Source organism: Balearica regulorum, chromosome 11, assembly GCF_011004875.1.
Source record: "Balearica regulorum gibbericeps isolate bBalReg1 chromosome 11, bBalReg1.pri, whole genome shotgun sequence".
NCBI classification, from domain to species: domain Eukaryota; kingdom Metazoa; phylum Chordata; class Aves; order Gruiformes; family Gruidae; genus Balearica; species Balearica regulorum.
The window spans coordinates 23,739,591-23,757,438 of NC_046194.1; the positions used below are offsets into that span (position 1 = coordinate 23,739,591).

Here is a 17,848-nt window from a genome sequence, read left to right on the forward strand (position 1 = left end):
CCTGCAGCTACTATGGACAAAGCGGGGCAGAGCGACATGGGGCAGCGTTTACGACAGCCAGTGCAATCGAAGCTCCGATAAGGGACGTCTCCGGGGCCGGGGACCACTCAGGCGAGCGGAAGGAACGTCTCCAGAGCCGTCCGGGGCAGCTGGTCCAGCGGGAGGAAGGAGAGGGGAAAGAGCAGCCCCTCGCCAGCTCCTCGGAGCTGAGAGATGCAAACAGCCGAGCAGCCGCGGGGACTCCTCCGGCACTGCTGAGGAGCTCCCGTAGCCTGAAGAGCGGGGTAGCAACTGCAAATACAAAGAACTCTCAGAGGATCAGTCCAAAAATCAACAGCAGCAGCAGCGTCCCACGGAGCTGCACAAAAGAAACAGCTTCAGAAGCAAAGTTACAGAAACACTGAAGAAAACCGAAAGAACGTAACGAACTGCCGTTAAAATACATCTCTCAGACTCGTGTTCGTCCACCATGTAAGTATTTATTTATTTGTAATATTCAGAAATCCTCTTGAAGAGTAAAGCCAGAGGAAGCATACGAACCTCGTCCACTGTCAGTGCACTGCTCCCCATTTCTGGGGGCCTGTGCGTATGGTTAACCCTGAAAACGATGCTCCCAGCCTGCAGAGCGGTGGCCCGGCGCTCACCCCTTTGTCCAAGGCACGGTTTAAGTCCCAGAGCTGACTGGAGTCACCTTCCTCACGCAGGCGGCTGGTACAAGGCAGCTACGCCTCTGCAAAACCACGGCAACCGATCTCTCCCGTTGGGCCGGGCAGGATGTGGCCGAACGTCCCTCGTGCAATTTGCACAGCAAGAATCTCAGCTTGCAGCACTCCCAGACGGGAACCGCTGCTGCGTGCCTCAGGAGACCTTCATCCAAACTAAAGCCACCCCATAAAGAGGAAAGGGAGTAGGAACGGAAGAGCTGTTTGCTTTCACAGCCACACGTTTAAAATACAAACAAAAAAACCCCACAAACACCAGGAAAGGATGACCAAAATACCTTGCTCGATGTTCTGCTTAGCACTAGCAATGTTAGAGCCATCATTTTAAAGTAGTGGGACATCCGAGTTCAGCTTTAAATCACATTTAAATCACATTACCTTGCTTTAAAAAGGATGTAAGCAAAAATAACGTAAGCAGTAAGGTTAAGAGACTGAGGTTTTGGAAAACTAAGTGCAACACTACAATTTTCTGACACTAACAATTAAACTTTGTTTTTAGAAACATTTCTATTTTAATAAATCCTAAAGATTGCTTTTATATATATATTTGGGGAAAAAAAGATAGATAGATAGATAGATAGAGTGCTGAAATAACAGCTTCTGTTCTCTCCAAGGGCAGACACAGCACCTGCTCTGGAATATACCTGTAGTAAATCTGCACAAACACAAACTCAAGCCATCCGGTCAATAAATAATTTAATGAGGTTACAGTTCTGCAAGGAATCACGACAGCACCCCTCCCCGGCCTCCAGCCCCGCCGGCACGGCAGACGAACGCACACGAGCCAAACAACGAGCTGCCCCAAAAGGCCAGGGATCACGCCGATCTTCACAGAAGATATTGCTTCAGGCCCAGACACTTGCACGCTGTGAATACTTGCCTCCGTGTGGAAAAAAACATGCAGCACCTGCCATCAGCCTCCCGGTTACGCTTCGGCCAGCTCACGCTCCAGGGACCATGCATTCGGGGGAGCGGGAGAGCCCAGACCCACAGGTACCGGAACATCAAAACACGGGGATGGAGAAACGAAGAGGAAGGCTGCAGCAGAGCGCTCTGCTGCACGTCTTGAAGATGACTCTTGTGGAATGAAGCCAGCTGTCAGAATGGAAGTCGCTTCAACTGCTCGTACGTGATAAAAAACTGAAGGGAACGTCAAGGAATCGGGCCGAATACGTGAGGCAGCTGCACGGGGGTTGCCGATGCGCCCAGGCTGTGCCTGGCACGGCAAGGCGGGCAAAGCACCAGCAGCGCAGCCGGAGGCCAACGCGGAGAAGCTGCTCTTCCAGGGAGCACGAACTGACCTGCGCAGGTAGAAGAGCTGTGGACGGGAGCCACCAAGAGAGGGAAGAGACCGACCCAGAAGCAAACTGGCCCAGGCTTGCCCAGAGCACTGAGAAAGGGAGGTGGCTCTAGCCCCAGACTGGGACTTCTTTAAAATAAATTATGCGCGCAGTTTTGGAGGGCAAGAAGGATCTAGCGCAGCAGCACAGCAGCGCTGGTTCTGCAGAGCAGAACCCACCTCAGAGCAGCAGAACGTTCCCCAGGCTTCCCTCACGGAACAGGAGCCGATCCAGAAAACGCAGCACCTGCAGGAGCTCAGGCCAAAGGGAAAGCCTCAAGCCGAGCGCTGGAGAGCACTCGCTGTACAAGAAACAGCCGTGCTGCTGCGCTGCGGTCCCTGCACTGGCCTCTACAGAGCTGTTCGAAGCAGTGGTCACAGCCATTTTTTGGCACTTGAACCAGCAGCAGCCACGTCACAGCTTATGCCTGCCCAAGGAGCCCGCTTTGGGCTGCCGCAGGGAGGACAGAGGGGCCACATCCAGGTGTCTGCTCCGCACTTCCCTCCACAGCTTGGTTTTCCCCCGCCTGTCCGTACCCACGACCTCCCAGCAGCACAGCGAAGGATACAATGATGTTCCAGGGACCGAGCCGAAGCCAGTTGGGCCAGAAGCCTTTATAGAGCGCAAAGAAGCCCTCGCTCTTCCAGGTCTGAGAAGAGAGAAGAGACGGGTCAATTATGAAACGCACAGGTCCATGCTCTGCCCATCGCCCTAACGCCACGTGCGACATAAGGGACCTTTACAGCGGCTGTGGTAAGCAGACAGGCCAGTGGAGACGCAGTTGTGTGAGGTGTCACTTACAGTATATAACCCTAATCAAACCACATCACTGACAAAGTTTTGTCCCGCAAGGCTGGGAGGATGCTCACGCTGATGGCGACCTCAGGAAGGCGACTCTAGATCCTTCTCTGTTTTGTCCGAAACACTGACAAGCACGTTCTGTCGCTGTAGAACCTAACAGAGCTGTGGTGGCGGAACCCAGCCAGCCTCCTAAGGACAGGGATTCGCGCGTCCCTCTCGCCCCCTTACCTTCACGAGGCCATCCAGCGTGCCCTTATAGAGCTCCGTGCTGCCCACTATTGCCCGCTGGTTCATCATCCGTGTCCGCACCACGTCCACAGGGTTGGAGGCAATGGCCCCCGCCAGCCCACACGTAAAACTGGAACTGTATGCACACCAACACAGGAGAGAGGATCAGCTCTGAACACGGCCGTTCTGGCTCAGGCCTCCACACGAGCACAAGGGAGCCCCTCTCACTGGCTTTTACCAAAGGCGTTTAGCAATAAACATCAGCTGCACTACCGGCCCCAGCCAGAAAGCCGGCAGCGGCAGGAGCCGTACCCCTGGGGACCCCAGAGCTCGGGGAAGGGAAGCGCTCAGCTCTCTCTAACCAAGACCCTCGTCAGAGCCCGCTGCGGGGCCTCCCCGGGGGCAGCCTGCAGTCCAGCAAGTGTCTCCGGGTGCTGTCAAGGTGACACAGACCTGAAGGCAGCCTCTTGGAAGCGCACATCCTTCTCACCAGAGCAAACATTTCTTCGGGGCGGGGAAGGAGGGAGGAAGACCAAAGGGAGCAAGAGGGAGCATGCAGCTGCTAGTCTCCTCCCTCCACGTATGGTCTAGTGCTTGTCACCTTCAGCCCAGAGCAGGCAAACCCAACAGAAGCACTGCAGCACCTCCAGCTAAAGTGTCTGCCAGAAGAACAGGAAAATGGAGGTGAAAAAAGACCTTGGGAGGTCTCTAACCCACCCCCTGCTCAGAGCAGGCTGACTTCACATCTCGGTCAGATTGCTCAGGGTCTTGTCAGCTTTGCAAGCCTCTGTGCATCTCACAGCGCTCTCACAGCAGGGGCTGCGAGCCGACAGCATCTGTAAGGATGAGGACCTAGGACTGGAGCAGCTCTTTCAGCTGATCCCTACAGGCAGTCGCACACCTGGAACTCCTGCCCTGTCCAAACCAGACTCGGAGCGACAGCACTTCTGGTCAGCAGCGAGCTGAAATCAAGCTGACGCTTCACAGCACCAAAGGATTTCTGCCAGGCTCGTTCTCCAGGGAGCTCTCTCTGGGTATGCTTGCTGGTCACCTTGAGCTGCTCCAGGCGACCCAGCAGATCCCTCAGAAGTACCACGCCTGTTCTCTGCAGCTCCAGAGCTCTATAAACAGGCCTCACCCCAAATCCCACCTCACTCCTCTGCTTCACACGCCCCTGCCAAGCCTGGAGAGTGCAGCAGCCGCAGCAGATACTCACACGAAGTGGGCAAAGATGGTGTCACCCATCAGGCCCGACAGAATTAAGTGCTTCTTGGTGATGTCGTAGACTGGCAGCTCCACCCCGACCACGATGGCAGCTCTCTGGGCTGTTGGGACAACACCCTGCAGAGCACAAACATCAGTCAGAAGCACAAACCGCTGCCCGGGGACTGCAGCTAGTACAACATCTCCCCCAGGTTCCTCTCAGGGGCCTGTTGCTGACCATCTCCCCCGCATCCTCCTTGCCCTACCCTGCAGCTGTAGCTCTTCAGGCAGACCAGCTCACTGTCTCCAACCTTCCTCCACAGCTAAGGAGGATTCCTCCGCCCCGGCAGCATCACTCCAGCTACATTAACTACACGCTGCTCCTCTCCTCCCCGCCACTCGCGCACAGGACTCGGGCTGTAATCCCCTCATCTCCCCCCCCCACTGAAGAGCACCCACCAGTTCCAGTAGCAGAGAAGATTCTGCCCCACAAGAGCAGCTGACCCAGCGACTCGGCACGCTGCTGGGTAAGTGTACGGAAGGCTTGCAATGGAAGGAGAGAGTGAGGCTCTCTAACAGAAGCTGAGGAGCCACTGCTAAAATCCAAACAGTAAGGCTGGAGCACTGGTAACTCTCACCTGCCTTCAAGCCCCCGAGCCTCACATCACCAGCTTCCCCAAAAGCCACCACTCTGTCCTCCTCTTTGCACACTCAGGGCACAAGTTTCAAGGGGTCTAAGACTGGGTAGGTGGGGACACTGGGCAAATTTGTCCCTTGGGAACTTCAGAAAGTTACTGTATGCCATTGGCATCTCTCAGGTTACTTGGAAGAATTCCTCTTCCTCCAGGTGAGGAGGTGCTCAGCCGCGCATAGCCAGAGGCGGGTGAATCGCCCTGCTCCCTCGTGCAGGGTCACCTCCAGTTGCCTCCAAGACACCCCAGGCCAAGCATCCTTCCTCAGGCAGAGCACGGAGAGGATCCAGCCCCCAGCGCCGGCCCGTCCAAGGGACACTCCTGTATTTGAAACTTTACGTGCATCACCTTTGGTCCTGGAAACCAGGGCTGTCTGGCCCAGCGCCGGCGCTGCCATAGCACAGACCCAATCTCCGCCACAGGCGTGCTTCTGCGTGCCCAGTAACCAGCAGCAGAACTTTGCTACTACCCTTGGTTCACAGTTCTCTGCAGGAGCAGCACCTGGGTGTAGCAAACAGGTTCAGGAAGCTGTTAGTTCTGCTACTAGTGGGGGGTTCCAGCAGCTGGCGCTCACCCTCCAGAGGCCTCGGGTACCCTCCTGCTGGTAGATGTCGATGAAGCTGCCGATCATGCCACCCTGGAACAAACTGCCTTGCGCCTGCATTCGGATCTGAAAGAAACGTGAGAGCCAGCGGGACGACATCAGCGCCTGCCAGCAGGGCAGATACACCGGCTCGGTGGTCCTCCCGGGAGAAAGAACAGAGCAGCTCAGAGCAGACATCGCCATCCACGTGCCCTCGCCCTGCAAAGCACATGGCAAACGGGGACAGCAGGCCGGGAGCGGGGACGGCCACGGGGCAGAAGCACAGCGCAAAGCTCAGACAGGACAGAGAGGTGATGGGCAGGGCCCTGCCACTCTGAGAGCAGTCCGAGAAGGTTGATCTACCCAGGGAGAAGCATGGGAACATTCTCCAGGCTCTTTGCCCGATGCCAGTAACCCCACAATAGGGAACGGAGGGGACCAGGCGGTCCCCACTGGACTCCAGTCGCTCCACTAACAGGTGGGATGTTGCGGCAGCGGCAGCACAGTGACCGCAGGGCAAGGAGCCGAGAAGGTCTGATGAGCAGCTGGCTACCACCCCGCTCGCCTTACCCAGTTCAGAAAACACAGCCCCCACCCCTTGCCATAACAGATTTCATGACTTTTAAGAGCTGCATCTTTAAAAATCTGTTTATTGCTCCCGGCTGCTGTTCCTGTTCATAAAACACCCAAACCAGCAGACCCAGCAGTGGCTCAGAGAGCACCTCAGTTTCTGCACGTCAAACCCCAGCCAGCCAGGAGCTGGCCCTGGCCAGGCACACTCTTACCTTCAGCACATCTGTCGGATTGGCAATCGCAGAGGAGATCACCCCTGAAACCACTCCACAAATCACATTGATTAGCAACGTCTCATCTGCAATCAAGAAAAGAAAGTCAGATCCTAAAGATCCGAAGAGAAGCCGCGCAGATCGTACTGAACAAGCAAGAAGCTCTGGGAGGAGCAGAGAAGCTGAGATCGCAAATCACGCGGTGGAGTTGCAGAGCAGAGGCTGGCCAGCTGCCAACAGCTCGTGGCAGACCTGTCCCCACGCCTGCCCGAGACAGAAAGCAGCAGCTGAAACACTCGGCAACACGCTCTCTGAGAGAAGTGGGTCTTACTGATGACTCTAGCTGATCAGACAAGGAAAAGACTGTGATACATGAAAATTTTGAACAATCATCTGAGATTTCAGTGTCCAGTGATGTATTTCTCATGATGGGGACAAGCCAAGACAGAGAGGGACAACCCAACACTTCCCAATGCAGCCTGACACCAATTCGTGTTGATCTGGAGCCCCAGCCGGCCGCACTCAGAATACGCAGCCACCTTGAGAAAACAGGGAACAGGCAACCCAGGCAGAGAACGTTAGATGCAATTAGTTCCAGGGGCGGGTGGAATAATCCAAGACCTCCAGGCCCAGTATTAGGGTGATGGTTACGTTGGGAAAAGGCACGGCCCTTTGCTGGTACTGACCACAACACTTCCCAGAGGAGACCAGGCCACTGGCTGCCCCAGGCCTGTAGGGAGACAAACATTCAGGTAACGGTACTCACAACTGGAAACGCCAGAGCAGCAAGCGAGGAGAGGCGTGCGGCCCAGCGTACAGGCACAGAACCACGCACAGGGAGAGGCGTCCCTGGAGAACGGAGCAGCCCCTGGGAAGAAGCTCTAGCGCGCTGCACTTCCCAGTCCTGTCGCTGGCCCGGCCGGCTGCCCATCCCGCTTTCCCGGGTCGGAAGGGCACTACAGCATTCACTCACGTCACACCAGGGTTTAAAACCGCCCGTGCACATCTTGGTGCTCCTTCAGTGACCGCATACCAGACTCCTGCTGCTCCACTTTCCAGGCAGGAGCCACAGAGGCCCTCGCTACCAGAGCTGCATGGGTCAGGAGCATCCACAGTGTCCCATCCCATCCCATCCCTGCGGCTGGAGCCAAAGCAAAGGAGCCGGACGGTACAGCTCCTATCCAGATGCGCTGCGTTCAGGCACAAGGACTGAAAGGCTCCAGCGGGGAGACAGGAGGGACGTGCGTGAGCTTTCGATCCACGTAACCCATCTGAGGTACAGATGGGACGCGATGCCTTCCCTGAGACTAATCAGGAGAGATGAGCCTGGGTCAACAATGCCTTTTGGTTTTTTGGCTCTGACGTTGCAAAACCGAGATAAAGGCTGGGGAAAGGACAGGTCTGGCTGGAGGGATGTCCGCCAAGGGACCGTGGGCAGTGCCAAGCACGGCGAGATGCACATCTGTACGGGAACCTAACCTCGCGATCACCGCACAGACCAAACCAGAGCGCAAAGTACCAAGAACTCCATTTCTGTGGGAATCTATAGCTGGGAAGGACAGAGACAGGAACGAGCGAGACTGCACAGCACAGAGAGTGTGAGATTCCACACTGCACCTCCAGCGGGACGAGAGGTGCCCGGACTGACGTTTACAGACACTGACCTTCCATCCGATCCACAAACAGCCGCTTCAAGCTCTGGTAGATGCCGATCTTTATGGTGCCGTAGGACGCCTGTCTCAGCAGCGCAGGGGCGATCCTGCATGGGGAACAAACGAAGCCGCTGAAGCCTGCCCGCACGGAGGGCCCGGGGGCAGAGCTCAGGCCCAGCGCCCAGGAGAACAACCCTGGGGGCCCGAGAAACACCTCACGTTGCCCCCACACGCACCCACGAGAGTCCTCGCTCCCAACCTCGGGAAAACCGGGAGTCTCCAGGCTGCAGAGCAGCACTGCTGCCCCGGCCCCCTGCTCTGTCTGTGGGAATCGGGGCTGGCTGGGGGCTCGGGGGAAGGAAGGGCGGCAGTGGGGGGGCCCAGAGCAGAGAAGGGACCCCGGGGGAAGGGACCCCGGGGGAAGGGACCCCGGGGGAAGGGACCCCGGGGGAAGGGACCCCGGGGGAAGGGAGGGGGGCAGCGGGGGGCCCGGAGCGGAGAAGGGACCCCGGGGGAAGGGACCCGGGGCGGAGGAGGGACCTCGGGGGAAGGGAGGGGGGCAGTGGGGGGCCCGGGGCAGTTGGGGGCCCGGGGCGGAGGAGGGACCCCGGGGGAAGGGACCCCGGGGGAAGGGACCCCGGGGGAAGGGAGGGGGGCAGCGGGGGGCCCGGAGCGGAGAAGGGACCCCGGGGGAAGGGACCCGGGGCGGAGGAGGGACCTCGGGGGAAGGGAGGGGGGCAGTGGGGGGCCCGGGGCAGTTGGGGGCCCGGGGCGGAGGAGGGGCCCGGGGAAAGGGAAGGCGGCAGTGGGGGGCCCGGGGCAGTGGGGGGCCCGGGGCGGAGCAGGGACCCCGGGGGAAGGGAGGGGGCCGGTCCCGCCCGGCGCTTACCCCGAGTAGAGGGCCCGGCCGCCCTCCTCACGGCAGATGCGGAAGAGAGCGTGGAACATGCCGCGGTACCGGACCTCGCGGAACCGCGCATCGGCGCTCTGGCCCTGCACCTGCAGGCGCGTCTTGGTGAGGTCCACGGGGAAGGTGCCTGCGGGGACAGCGGCCCTCAGCGCCCCGCCCGGCCCCGGCCCCAGCCCCGGCCCCAGCCCCGGCCCCGGCCTCACCGAACTCGGCCACGATGGAGGCGAGCCCGCCGTACACGAAGGGTTTCCAGTTCAGCGCGGACATGGCATGGCGGGGCCGGCGGCGCACCGGGCCGCACACCTGCCTCGCCGCTGCGCGCCCACCCGGAACCGGAAAGGCGGGGCGGGGCGCCCCCTACCGGGCCCCCGCAGCACCGGGGCCGGTCGCCGCCAGCGAGGGAAGGGGCGGGAGCGGCACGTGCCCCGCCCCCGGGACCCCCCGGGACCCCCCCCCCCCCCCCCGCCGCTCGACGGCAACATCCGAGGCAGACGGCTCCCGGGACCGGGAACTCTCCGGAGCCGTTATTCCCCGCCGCAGCCAGCCCCGGTTAAACACATCCCTCCCCCTGTCGCGACACACCCCCCGGCCCCGCAGCCATCGCCCGCCCCCCCCCCCCGCCCCGTTTTCAGGTGAACTGGGCCCAAGAAAAAGGCAGGTCGCGGTCCAGGGCTGGCTGCTGGCTCACGGGTGACTTTATTCAGAGGCGTTTAACCCCCCCCCCAGTCGGCAGCAGCGGTCGGGGTCCCTCCCAGCCCCAGGAGAGGCGCTGGGGGAGCTCAGGACCCAAATTCGGCGCATGAAGCCAATGAGGCACCCACAGGTTTCTCCCTGCGGCACAAGAGAGGGACGGGGCTGGGCAGTTTTGGGAAGGAGAGCATCCCGCTGCTCCCAGCGACTGCCCACACGCCGCAGCGTCCCGGCACCCCTGCGAGTCCATCGCTGCGAGAAGGGCCGAGGGGGGCAACAAAACTGGTGTCCCGCTCTGCAGCACGGGCAGCAAGGAGCCCTGGCCAAGGACGGAATGAGAAACCACACGGAAGTCGTTGGAGCGAGCGTCCAGCTGCGGTGCCCCCCCAGGGAGGCTCAGAGCAGGTTTTCGGGTGGGCTGGGGGCCGTGCTCGGCCCCTGGAGTGCTCACCCCAGGGCTCAGCAGCGGCTGGAGCCCCTCGCGGAGCCCCGCTCCCTGTGCCTGGGATGGGGCTCCCTGCCGTGCTCCCAGCGCTCCCGGGATCTGCCCCCCTCGGGGGACACTTCTCGCCGGCTGCCGTGCCCGTCGCCCTTCCTGCCAGCCTCCTCCCTCTTCTCCCGCTCTTCCCACCAACCACTCTGTCCCCTCTGGTCCTGGCAGCTCTTTTCCCCTCTTCTCTCCGAAGGCCTCTGGTGCCGCCGCTCCCCCTCTTCTCGCTGCGTCCTGCTCACAGGCTTCCTGTCAGAGCCCTTCCCGGGCTGCTGGCTCCCGCTGGCGTAGCGCTCGTAGCCAGGGTCCTCCTTCTCCTTCTTAATCTTGATTCTGGGGTGCGCCTCCTCTGCGGACAACGCCCTCTTCACAGCCTGCGAGCTCTGCTTCTGCCGCTCCTGCCTACTTTTCTCCTTATCTGAAATACAAGGTTCATCTTTTGGGATGGACAATCCTGCAAGCATCACCTCAAGACCCCAAGCTCTGCCTAGCCCTGCGGCACCTTTCCAACTCCCCTCCCACTTCAAGTTCCCCCCCTCCACCCAAGCTTCCCAGCCTGTTTCCCCTCCCAGAGAGATCCTATTCCACTATTCCTATCCAATCCCGACACTTTTCTCCTCCCTCTTGAGCCATCTTACTTCCTTCTTTAACACTTGCCATACCATGTTCTGCCCTCAGGCACTTCAACACAGCTTGGAACATCGAGCACCTTCCTTTCATCCTCCTTCCTCGGAAACATCCATGCAATAAGAACACCGTGATCCGCTCTGTGGAGGTTCTCCCCTCCAGACCCAACAATTCTTTCCCCTCTCCACTCTCCTCTGCCTCTCTCATTTTTGTGCATCTCCTCAGCGCTCTGGAGCAACGTCCTGTCCCCACCCATAGTTTTCCTGCCTATTTTCTTTCCTCCAACCCTTCTCTCAAACTAGTGCTCTACCCTGACCAACATGCCCCTCCGCCCCACGCTAGGGCCCCACACACCCCGTGTCCTCCCGCACGGAACACGGCACTGAGCTCCCCTCTTTGACAGGGGACAGGAGCGCAGTAAGGACAGGTCTCAAACCCCAAACCCTGACAGCGCGAGGGCTCAGCTGTAGCTACAAGACGGCCCCAAATACCTAATACCCATCTGTCACTGCCAGAGCCCGGCTGCGGGAGGGAAGGTTCCTCTGCATGCCGCGCTGCTCCAAGCTCTCCGTGCCATGCTGCTCACGCCACAAGCTCCAAGCCCATTTGGGAACAACGGGACATCCTGCCCCGGGGTGAGCACACCTAACCAGCCCAGCCTGGGAGCACAGCCCATCTCAGGTGGATGCTGCCGGGAAGCCGTTAGCAAGCGGCTCCTACTGCGAGTCGCTGTATCTAGCACTGCACTGGCTCTGACAAGTGCAGCTTTTCAACATCTCTACTGCACAAGTGGGAAAAACCCTCAAGGCTTCTTAAAAATCCATCGGTATAGCTGCACAGGCTGGCACGTTCATTCAGGTTCAATTTGGATGTATTCTACATCTTTCCGTTTTCTTCTGGAAGATGTAGAACAACAAATCCCGCTGCATCCGCTGAGGACAGGAGGCATTCAGGCACTTGCAGGGACTTTTTTAGGTCTGCTTTCATAGAATTATGGGGGTTGGAAGGGACCTTCAAAGGTCACAGAGTCCAGCCCCACCTACTTTCTTTGACTTCAGTTTCCAGCCACAGAATCTCATCTAAATCTGCTGGTTTTATTTCTATTTGATTCAGTTATCTTGTATTGAAAGACCATTGTGTCATCTACGCATCTAGGCGTATGGTAGCCTAGCCTATGGTAGCAACATCCTATGGTAGCCTATGGTAGCACTCTAGGCCTATGGTAGCAACATCCAGACTTAAGCTTAAGTGCTTTTCCTAAGCCTTCCCCCTCCCTGTCCCCTGCAGTAAGCCTGCAGCCTGGCAGGCTTCTTTTCCAGGAAAAGTGCTATTATTGTCTGCAAGATACAGCCCTTCAGAGGCTGGGGAGGACATTCACAGGTAAGAGCTCAATACAGGTGCTCAGAGACTCTTCAGGAGATCACGAAGTAAAGCCTGGACATTAGGGCTGGGGCTCCTTTGAAGAGCACACCCGTCCTTGGTCTTCCCCCTTCCCCGAGCAAAGGGCCCCTGTGAGGCTGAGGGCTCTGTGCAGACCCTCCCACCTGGGGTCAAGACCGGCAGGAACACACCTCACCTTTCTGCTTTTTTATGGGCACATCACCATCTTCCGACAGGGAATCCGATGACGTATGAGGTGGCGTTTTAACTCCACAACCCTTTGCATGGAGGGCTTTTGTGACTTCATCTAAGTCATCGGAATCTTTGGGGGGACGATAGTTGGCCACGTGATCCACTCGAATCGTCCTTCCTTTGATCTACGAGAGGAGTCGTGCTGTTAGCAAAGGCACAGACGGGCTCCCCAGGCGCTGCAGGTCGCCAGCAACCCGCGCTGCCCAGGCTCCCGTCCGACACGAGGCAGCATCTCGGGAGCCACGGCAGGCAGGACTGCGGCCCAGGCTGCTTCACTCACCCTGATCCCATTGAAGTTGTCAACAGCGAGAATGGTGCTCCTCTGGTCCTCATAGCACAGAAAGCAAAAGCCTTTGGACTTTCCAGTTTTCTTGTCCCGCACCAGGTTAATGTTGACGACCTCCCCGTACCTGCAACACACTCTTAGCACCCGAGGCAGCAGCGGGGGCACGGCGGGCCGGGGGGGGGGGGGGCGGGCTGCGACACTTACTGCGAAAAGACGCAGATGACATCCCCCTCGGTCAGCTCGTAGTGCAGCCCGCCTGCGGGGAGAGGGAGAGGAGGGAAGGGGGCACCGGCACGGCGCAGGCCCGGCCCCACCACCCCCGCCGGGCCGGGCCCGGCCCATACCGACGAAGATCCAGGCGCTGTCCTTGTACTCCGCGTGCCACGAGACCGCCTCCTGCACGCCCAGCTCCGCCTCCCGCGCGTTCAGCTCGTTGATCAGCTTCACCTTCGTCAGGGGGCTGAGGGCGAGGGCACCGTCAGCACCGGGAGCGGACCGGAGCGGCCGGGCCTCCCCTCCCGCCCCCCGGACACCTACTTCATGGTGGCGCCACCTCACAATGCGCATGCGTTCTCCGCTGCGCATGCGCGCCGCACTCCGCCCCCCCCCGAGGTGGGCCGGACCGAGCCGAGCGTATCCGAGGCGGGCCGAGCGTATCCGAGCCGGATCGGACCAAACCGAGCGGGGCCGGGCCGAGCCGAGCTTATCCGAAGCGGGCCGAGTGTATCCGAGGCGGGCTGGACCAAACCGAGCGGGGCCGGGCCGAGCCGAGCGTATCCGAGGCGGGCCGGACCGAGCCGAGCGGGGCCGGACCGAGCAAAGCAACACCCAGAGCTGACTGGAGCCGCAGAGACTTTATTGGGGTGACCGTGACAGAGGGCGGCGGAGCCCCGCTCAGCACGGGCAGGAGTTTTTACCGTTGGCGTCGTGCGATGGCTCCAGCCGGCGGGCCTGGCCCGGCCGCCCCTCCAGGTCCCGGCAGAGCAGCGACCGCTGCGCCTTCAGCCGGCAGGCCAGGCACATGAAAATGGCGTCCACGTTCTGGCTCTCCTTAGGGTCCTTGGCCGAGGTCTCAAACAAAAGCATGTTGTGAGCGTCGGCGAACTTCAGGGCCATGCTGGATGGCACTTGGATCAGGTCTTTCAAGTCACACTTGTTCCCAACGAGCACCCTGGGGACAAGGGGGGGCACTGCGTGCCCGTTGCACTCCTCGATCCACATCTTGAGGTTGGTGAAGGACGTCATCTTTGTGACATCGTAAACGAAGACAACGGCATGCACGTTGCGGTAGTAATGCTCTACCATGCTCTTCCGAAACCTCTCCTGGCCAGCCGTGTCCCACACTTGCACCTAGGAAGCGAAGCAGACGAGAAAGAAGGCTACCGGAGCGCCGAGCGTCCAGCCCGAGGCAGGGCCCGGCTTCGGGAGCTCGCTGCCTTGTCGGACCCTGCGCCGCGACACGCGGGGGGTTCTGCTGGCCCGCCTTTGGCCGCAGTGCCACCGCACCAAGCAGGGCGCAGGCAAGGCGAGCCTTGCAGGAGAGGCAATCTCTTATTAGAGAGCCAGGGTTGATGGATGAGTTACACGAGCTTTTGGGCCTACACTGTGGTGCCCAAGGCTGCGTAGGACAGCACACGTGCTTGTGTAATTCAACCAAGCAAGCCCAGCTCATCTAGTAAGAGAGATCACGTCGGCGCTTTCATTCAGGGAGTGCTGCTCCCTGCTTCTCATCCTCCTCCCGATGCGTTTCACCACCATCCCCACCACAGAAACAAACCGCACAAAGCACTTCTCATTTCACATTCTCGCACCAGGTCAGGACGTTTGTCCGCCTAATCCTACACCATAAAGAATTACGGCAGCAAGGAGCTCTGCCTGGGGACGGGTGAGGAGCCAACTGAGAGCGTGCAGACCGGCACGGGTGACAGTGTAGAGGGTGTCTGTTATTGTCTGCCTGACCAGGAAGAACAAGCGGACGAGGTGCTCTGCAGACAGTAGCAGCCTCATGTTTGCAGGCCCTGCTCCTCACAGAGGACTTCAGCCACCCCCGTAGCTGCTGGAAGGACAACGCAGCAGGGCACAAGCCATCCAGGAGGTTGCTGGAGGGCACTGAGAGCAACTCTCAGACCCAAGGGACAGAGCAGCCAGCAAGCTCCTGGCCTGGATGAGCAGTGAGGCGGACTGGAAACTGGCTGAACATCTGGGCCTAGAAGGTGTTGATCAGTGACCCAAAGTCTAGTTGGACACTGGTAACTAGCAGCGTAGCCCAGGGTCAATACCAGGCCCAGTCCTGTTCAACATCCTCACTAACGATCTGGATTGGTGGTGCAGACTGCACCCTCAGCAACTGTGCAGATGACGCCACACTGGGAGGAGCGTGGCTAGGGCAGGAGATGGTTGCGCTGCCATCCGGAGGGACCTCGACAGGCTGGAGAAATGCACTAACGGGAACCTCACAAAGTTCAGCATGAGAAGCACCGAGTCCTGCCCCCGGGGAGGAACAACTCCAGGCACCAGGACACGCGGGGACGCAGCTGGGCAGAAAAGGGCTCAGGGTCCTGGTGGACGCCGGGTTGAACAAGAGCCGGCAGCGTGCCCTTGCAGCAAAGGCGCTGAACGGTATCCTGGGCTGCATTAACCCTGGAGAAGAGAAGGCTCGGGGCGGGGGGGAATCTTACCAATGCCTACAGATACCTGAAGGGAGACTACAAAGGGGATGGAGCCCAGCTCTTTTCAGTGGTGCCCAGTGCCAGGACCTGAGGCCACGGGCACACATGGAAACACAGGAGGCTCCCTCTGAACCTCAGGAAACACCTTTCGCTGCGGAGGGTGACTGGGCACAGGCTGCCCAGGGAGGCTGTGGAGCCTCCACCCCTGGAGATACTCAAAAGCCGTCTGGACGTGGTCCTGGCAATCAGCTCTGGGGCAGATGAGCTCCAGAGGTCCCTTCCAACCCACACTTTGCCATTAGTCTGTGACTCCAGGAGTTCTCCTGGCCCTTGTAGGTAACGTCTTGAAACCTGGAACTGGCCATTTCCAAGCAAGTGCCTGGGGTTAATCCAAATCGCCCTGTGCCCCACTGAGACAGTGCCTGCCCCATAGCCTGTCAGAGTGGAAGAACGCTGGCAAAGAAGAACCGCTGCTCATTCATTTCCCTGCCAGTGTCTCCTGGGCTGCTCCATCTGGGCAGAGCAGGAGAGGGAGGGTTCCTCCCCACCTCTCACCTCCCCTCTTGGGGTCCCAGAAAAAGGTCCATTTGCTGCACCTCCTCCCACTCCTGCCTGCTGGAGCACAAATAACACCCGAAGGCAGAAAGCCTGGCAACCGTTTTCCGGTAGCGGCAGTGAGACGGGCTCCGTGCCAGCCTGCGCTACAGCTTACAGCACACAGCTCCGTGGTGTGGGGCAGAGCTGGGGCAGGCAGGGGAAAAATGAGCACCCCTTCTCTCAAAGGAGGGGGAAGATGTTCACGGTCGGTTTAAAAGCACAACTAAAGTTCTTACCCACCGATAGGAGCTCTAATTTCATTGTGATCAGTCCCTCAACTTTTGATCACCCGTTTGTCAGCAAAACAGCGATATTTGCAGTCGCACACGCAGCCGGCTGTTGGTGCCGATCCACCCAGGCGGGCAGGCCAGGCCCGGCCCGGCTGCAGGCTGTGCTCCCCGGCTGTTTCCTGCCAGCTGCCGCGGATCCGCAGATCTGCTCCGGCACAGCAGCCCGGGCTTGCGGGGCTTGGGCCGATGCGTTCCTCACGGGTGTCACGCTGGCCTTCGTGCACCAAATTCGACCTATTCTAGTCCTGCTGAGATTGCACCCTCCCGGTGCTCACTGACAGCGGTCCTCAGCGTTACTATCACAGCTGCCCAGCCCGCTGCACCCAGCTCCCGGCCCTCCAGCGCAGCCACGGCCAGCCGACCACCATCTGCTCCCCCAAACCCATCGGTCTGCGCATGGCTCCTTCCCCCCCGTGCCCCGCCTGACCCCGACCCCATCTTTCGGTCCGGCCGCTGAAGCCGGAGGCCACGCTGGCGCTTTGAGGACCCGGTTACGCCGGGTGTCGGGAGAGCAGGAGGAGAGCAGCGTTCCACCCGGGCTGTCGTTCCAGGCTGCCCGCAGACTCACGCAAACGGCAGAAAACCGCGACGAGGCGGCGGCGGGCTGGGAAAGCGGCTCTGCAACGCGGGCACGGGAAACCTGCCCCCCCGGGCTGGGCCGAGAACGGAGAAGCCCCCGGGAGGCGTTGGGGTGCGAAGAGGCAGCCCCGGGGCGGGGACCGGCTGCCTTCGCTGCCTTCGCTGCCCGCCGGCCCGGGGGCGGTGCGGGTGCCGCCGCGGCCCACCTTGATGCGCTCCCCCTCGATCTCCACCGTCTTCTCGCGAAAGTCCACGCCGATGGTGGCCTCGGTCTTGTCGGGGAAGGTGCCCCCGCAGAAGCGGAAGGTCAGGCACGTCTTGCCCACGTTGGAGTCCCCGATCACGATGATCTTGAAGATGCGGGTCTGCACGTACGGCTCCAGCGAGGAGTCGGGGCCCGGCGGCCGCCCGCCGCCGCCTGCCGCCATCCCGCGCCGCCGCCGCCGCCGCCGCCTCACCGTCTCATGGGGCCGCGCCGCCCCACGCACCGGCTACGGCACGGTACGGCACGGCCCCGCCCCACGCACCGGCACGGCCCCGCCCCGCGTACCGGCTACGCACTGCATAGCCCCGCCTACCGGCTACGGCACGGCCCCGCCCCACGCACCGGCACGGCCCCTCCCCGCGCACCGGCTCCGGTACTGCATAGCCCCGCCTACCGGCCACGGCACGGCCCCGCCCCGCGTACCGGCTCCGGTACTGCATAGCCCCGCCCCACGCACCGGCACGGCCCCGCCCCGCGCACCGGCTCCGGTCTGGCCCCGCCCCTGGCCCCGCCCCGCGACACGGCCCCGCCCCACCGGGTGCTGCGGTTCTGGCTGGGCACGACGCCTCCGAGCCCCGCGCCGGACCGGGGACGAACCGCCTCCGCAGCCCCGGGCAGGCTGGGGCCCGGCGGGACAGCGGGACGGAGGGACGGACACAGGTGGGAGCAGGGGACAGGACCAGAAACCGGGGACAGAATCACCGGCAGGCTCAAAACCTGCGGGACGCCAGCGATGCCCCGAAGCCCCTCTGCACCCGGCCTGCAGCCCGCCCTCGGGCTCTGCTGAGGCTGACCGGTGATACCGGG

At 60.7% G+C, this 17,848-nt stretch overlaps 4 protein-coding genes across 5 annotated transcripts in view; 1 reads left to right on the plus strand and 3 right to left on the minus strand.

Moving 5' to 3' along the window:
* Positions 1–1,401: 1,401 nt before the first annotated feature.
* Positions 1,402–9,279, minus strand: SLC25A14 (solute carrier family 25 member 14). 2 transcript variants are annotated; one of them, XM_075763833.1, is made up of 9 exons: positions 9,120–9,279; positions 8,896–9,043; positions 8,019–8,113; positions 6,355–6,440; positions 5,561–5,656; positions 4,308–4,432; positions 3,092–3,227; positions 2,631–2,711; positions 1,402–1,862 (listed from the first exon to the last, which is right to left on the minus strand). In XM_075763833.1, the coding sequence occupies exons 1-9, from the start codon at positions 9,181–9,183 to the stop codon at positions 1,821–1,823; spliced, it is 873 nt and encodes a 290-aa protein (XP_075619948.1). In that variant the 5' UTR covers positions 9,184–9,279; the 3' UTR covers positions 1,402–1,820. The 2 variants fall into 2 exon arrangements, 1 of the variants encoding a protein (XP_075619948.1); XR_012837335.1 differs by lacking the exons at positions 1,402–1,862; positions 2,631–2,711 and adding an exon at positions 3,545–3,750 and having other exon boundaries at positions 3,095–3,227.
* A 234-nt stretch (positions 9,280–9,513) lies between these two features.
* Positions 9,514–17,848, plus strand: part of TSC22D3 (TSC22 domain family member 3) — a 430,696-nt gene continuing 422,361 nt past the window's right edge. Inside the window, exon 1 of the mRNA XM_075763838.1 lies at positions 9,514–9,517. The gene's annotated coding sequence lies outside the window, so the exon portion shown is untranslated. The remainder of the gene's footprint in view (positions 9,518–17,848) is intronic.
* Positions 9,583–13,257, minus strand: RBMX2 (RNA binding motif protein X-linked 2). Its single transcript, XM_075763832.1, has 6 exons — positions 13,179–13,257; positions 12,986–13,101; positions 12,846–12,897; positions 12,636–12,765; positions 12,300–12,480; positions 9,583–10,514 (listed from the first exon to the last, which is right to left on the minus strand). The coding sequence occupies exons 1-6, from the start codon at positions 13,181–13,183 to the stop codon at positions 10,066–10,068; spliced, it is 933 nt and encodes a 310-aa protein (XP_075619947.1). The 5' UTR covers positions 13,184–13,257; the 3' UTR covers positions 9,583–10,065.
* On the minus strand, positions 13,477–17,315 carry RAB33A (RAB33A, member RAS oncogene family). Its single transcript, XM_075763835.1, has 2 exons — positions 16,983–17,315; positions 13,477–13,991 (listed from the first exon to the last, which is right to left on the minus strand). The coding sequence occupies exons 1-2, from the start codon at positions 17,202–17,204 to the stop codon at positions 13,536–13,538; spliced, it is 678 nt and encodes a 225-aa protein (XP_075619950.1). The 5' UTR covers positions 17,205–17,315; the 3' UTR covers positions 13,477–13,535.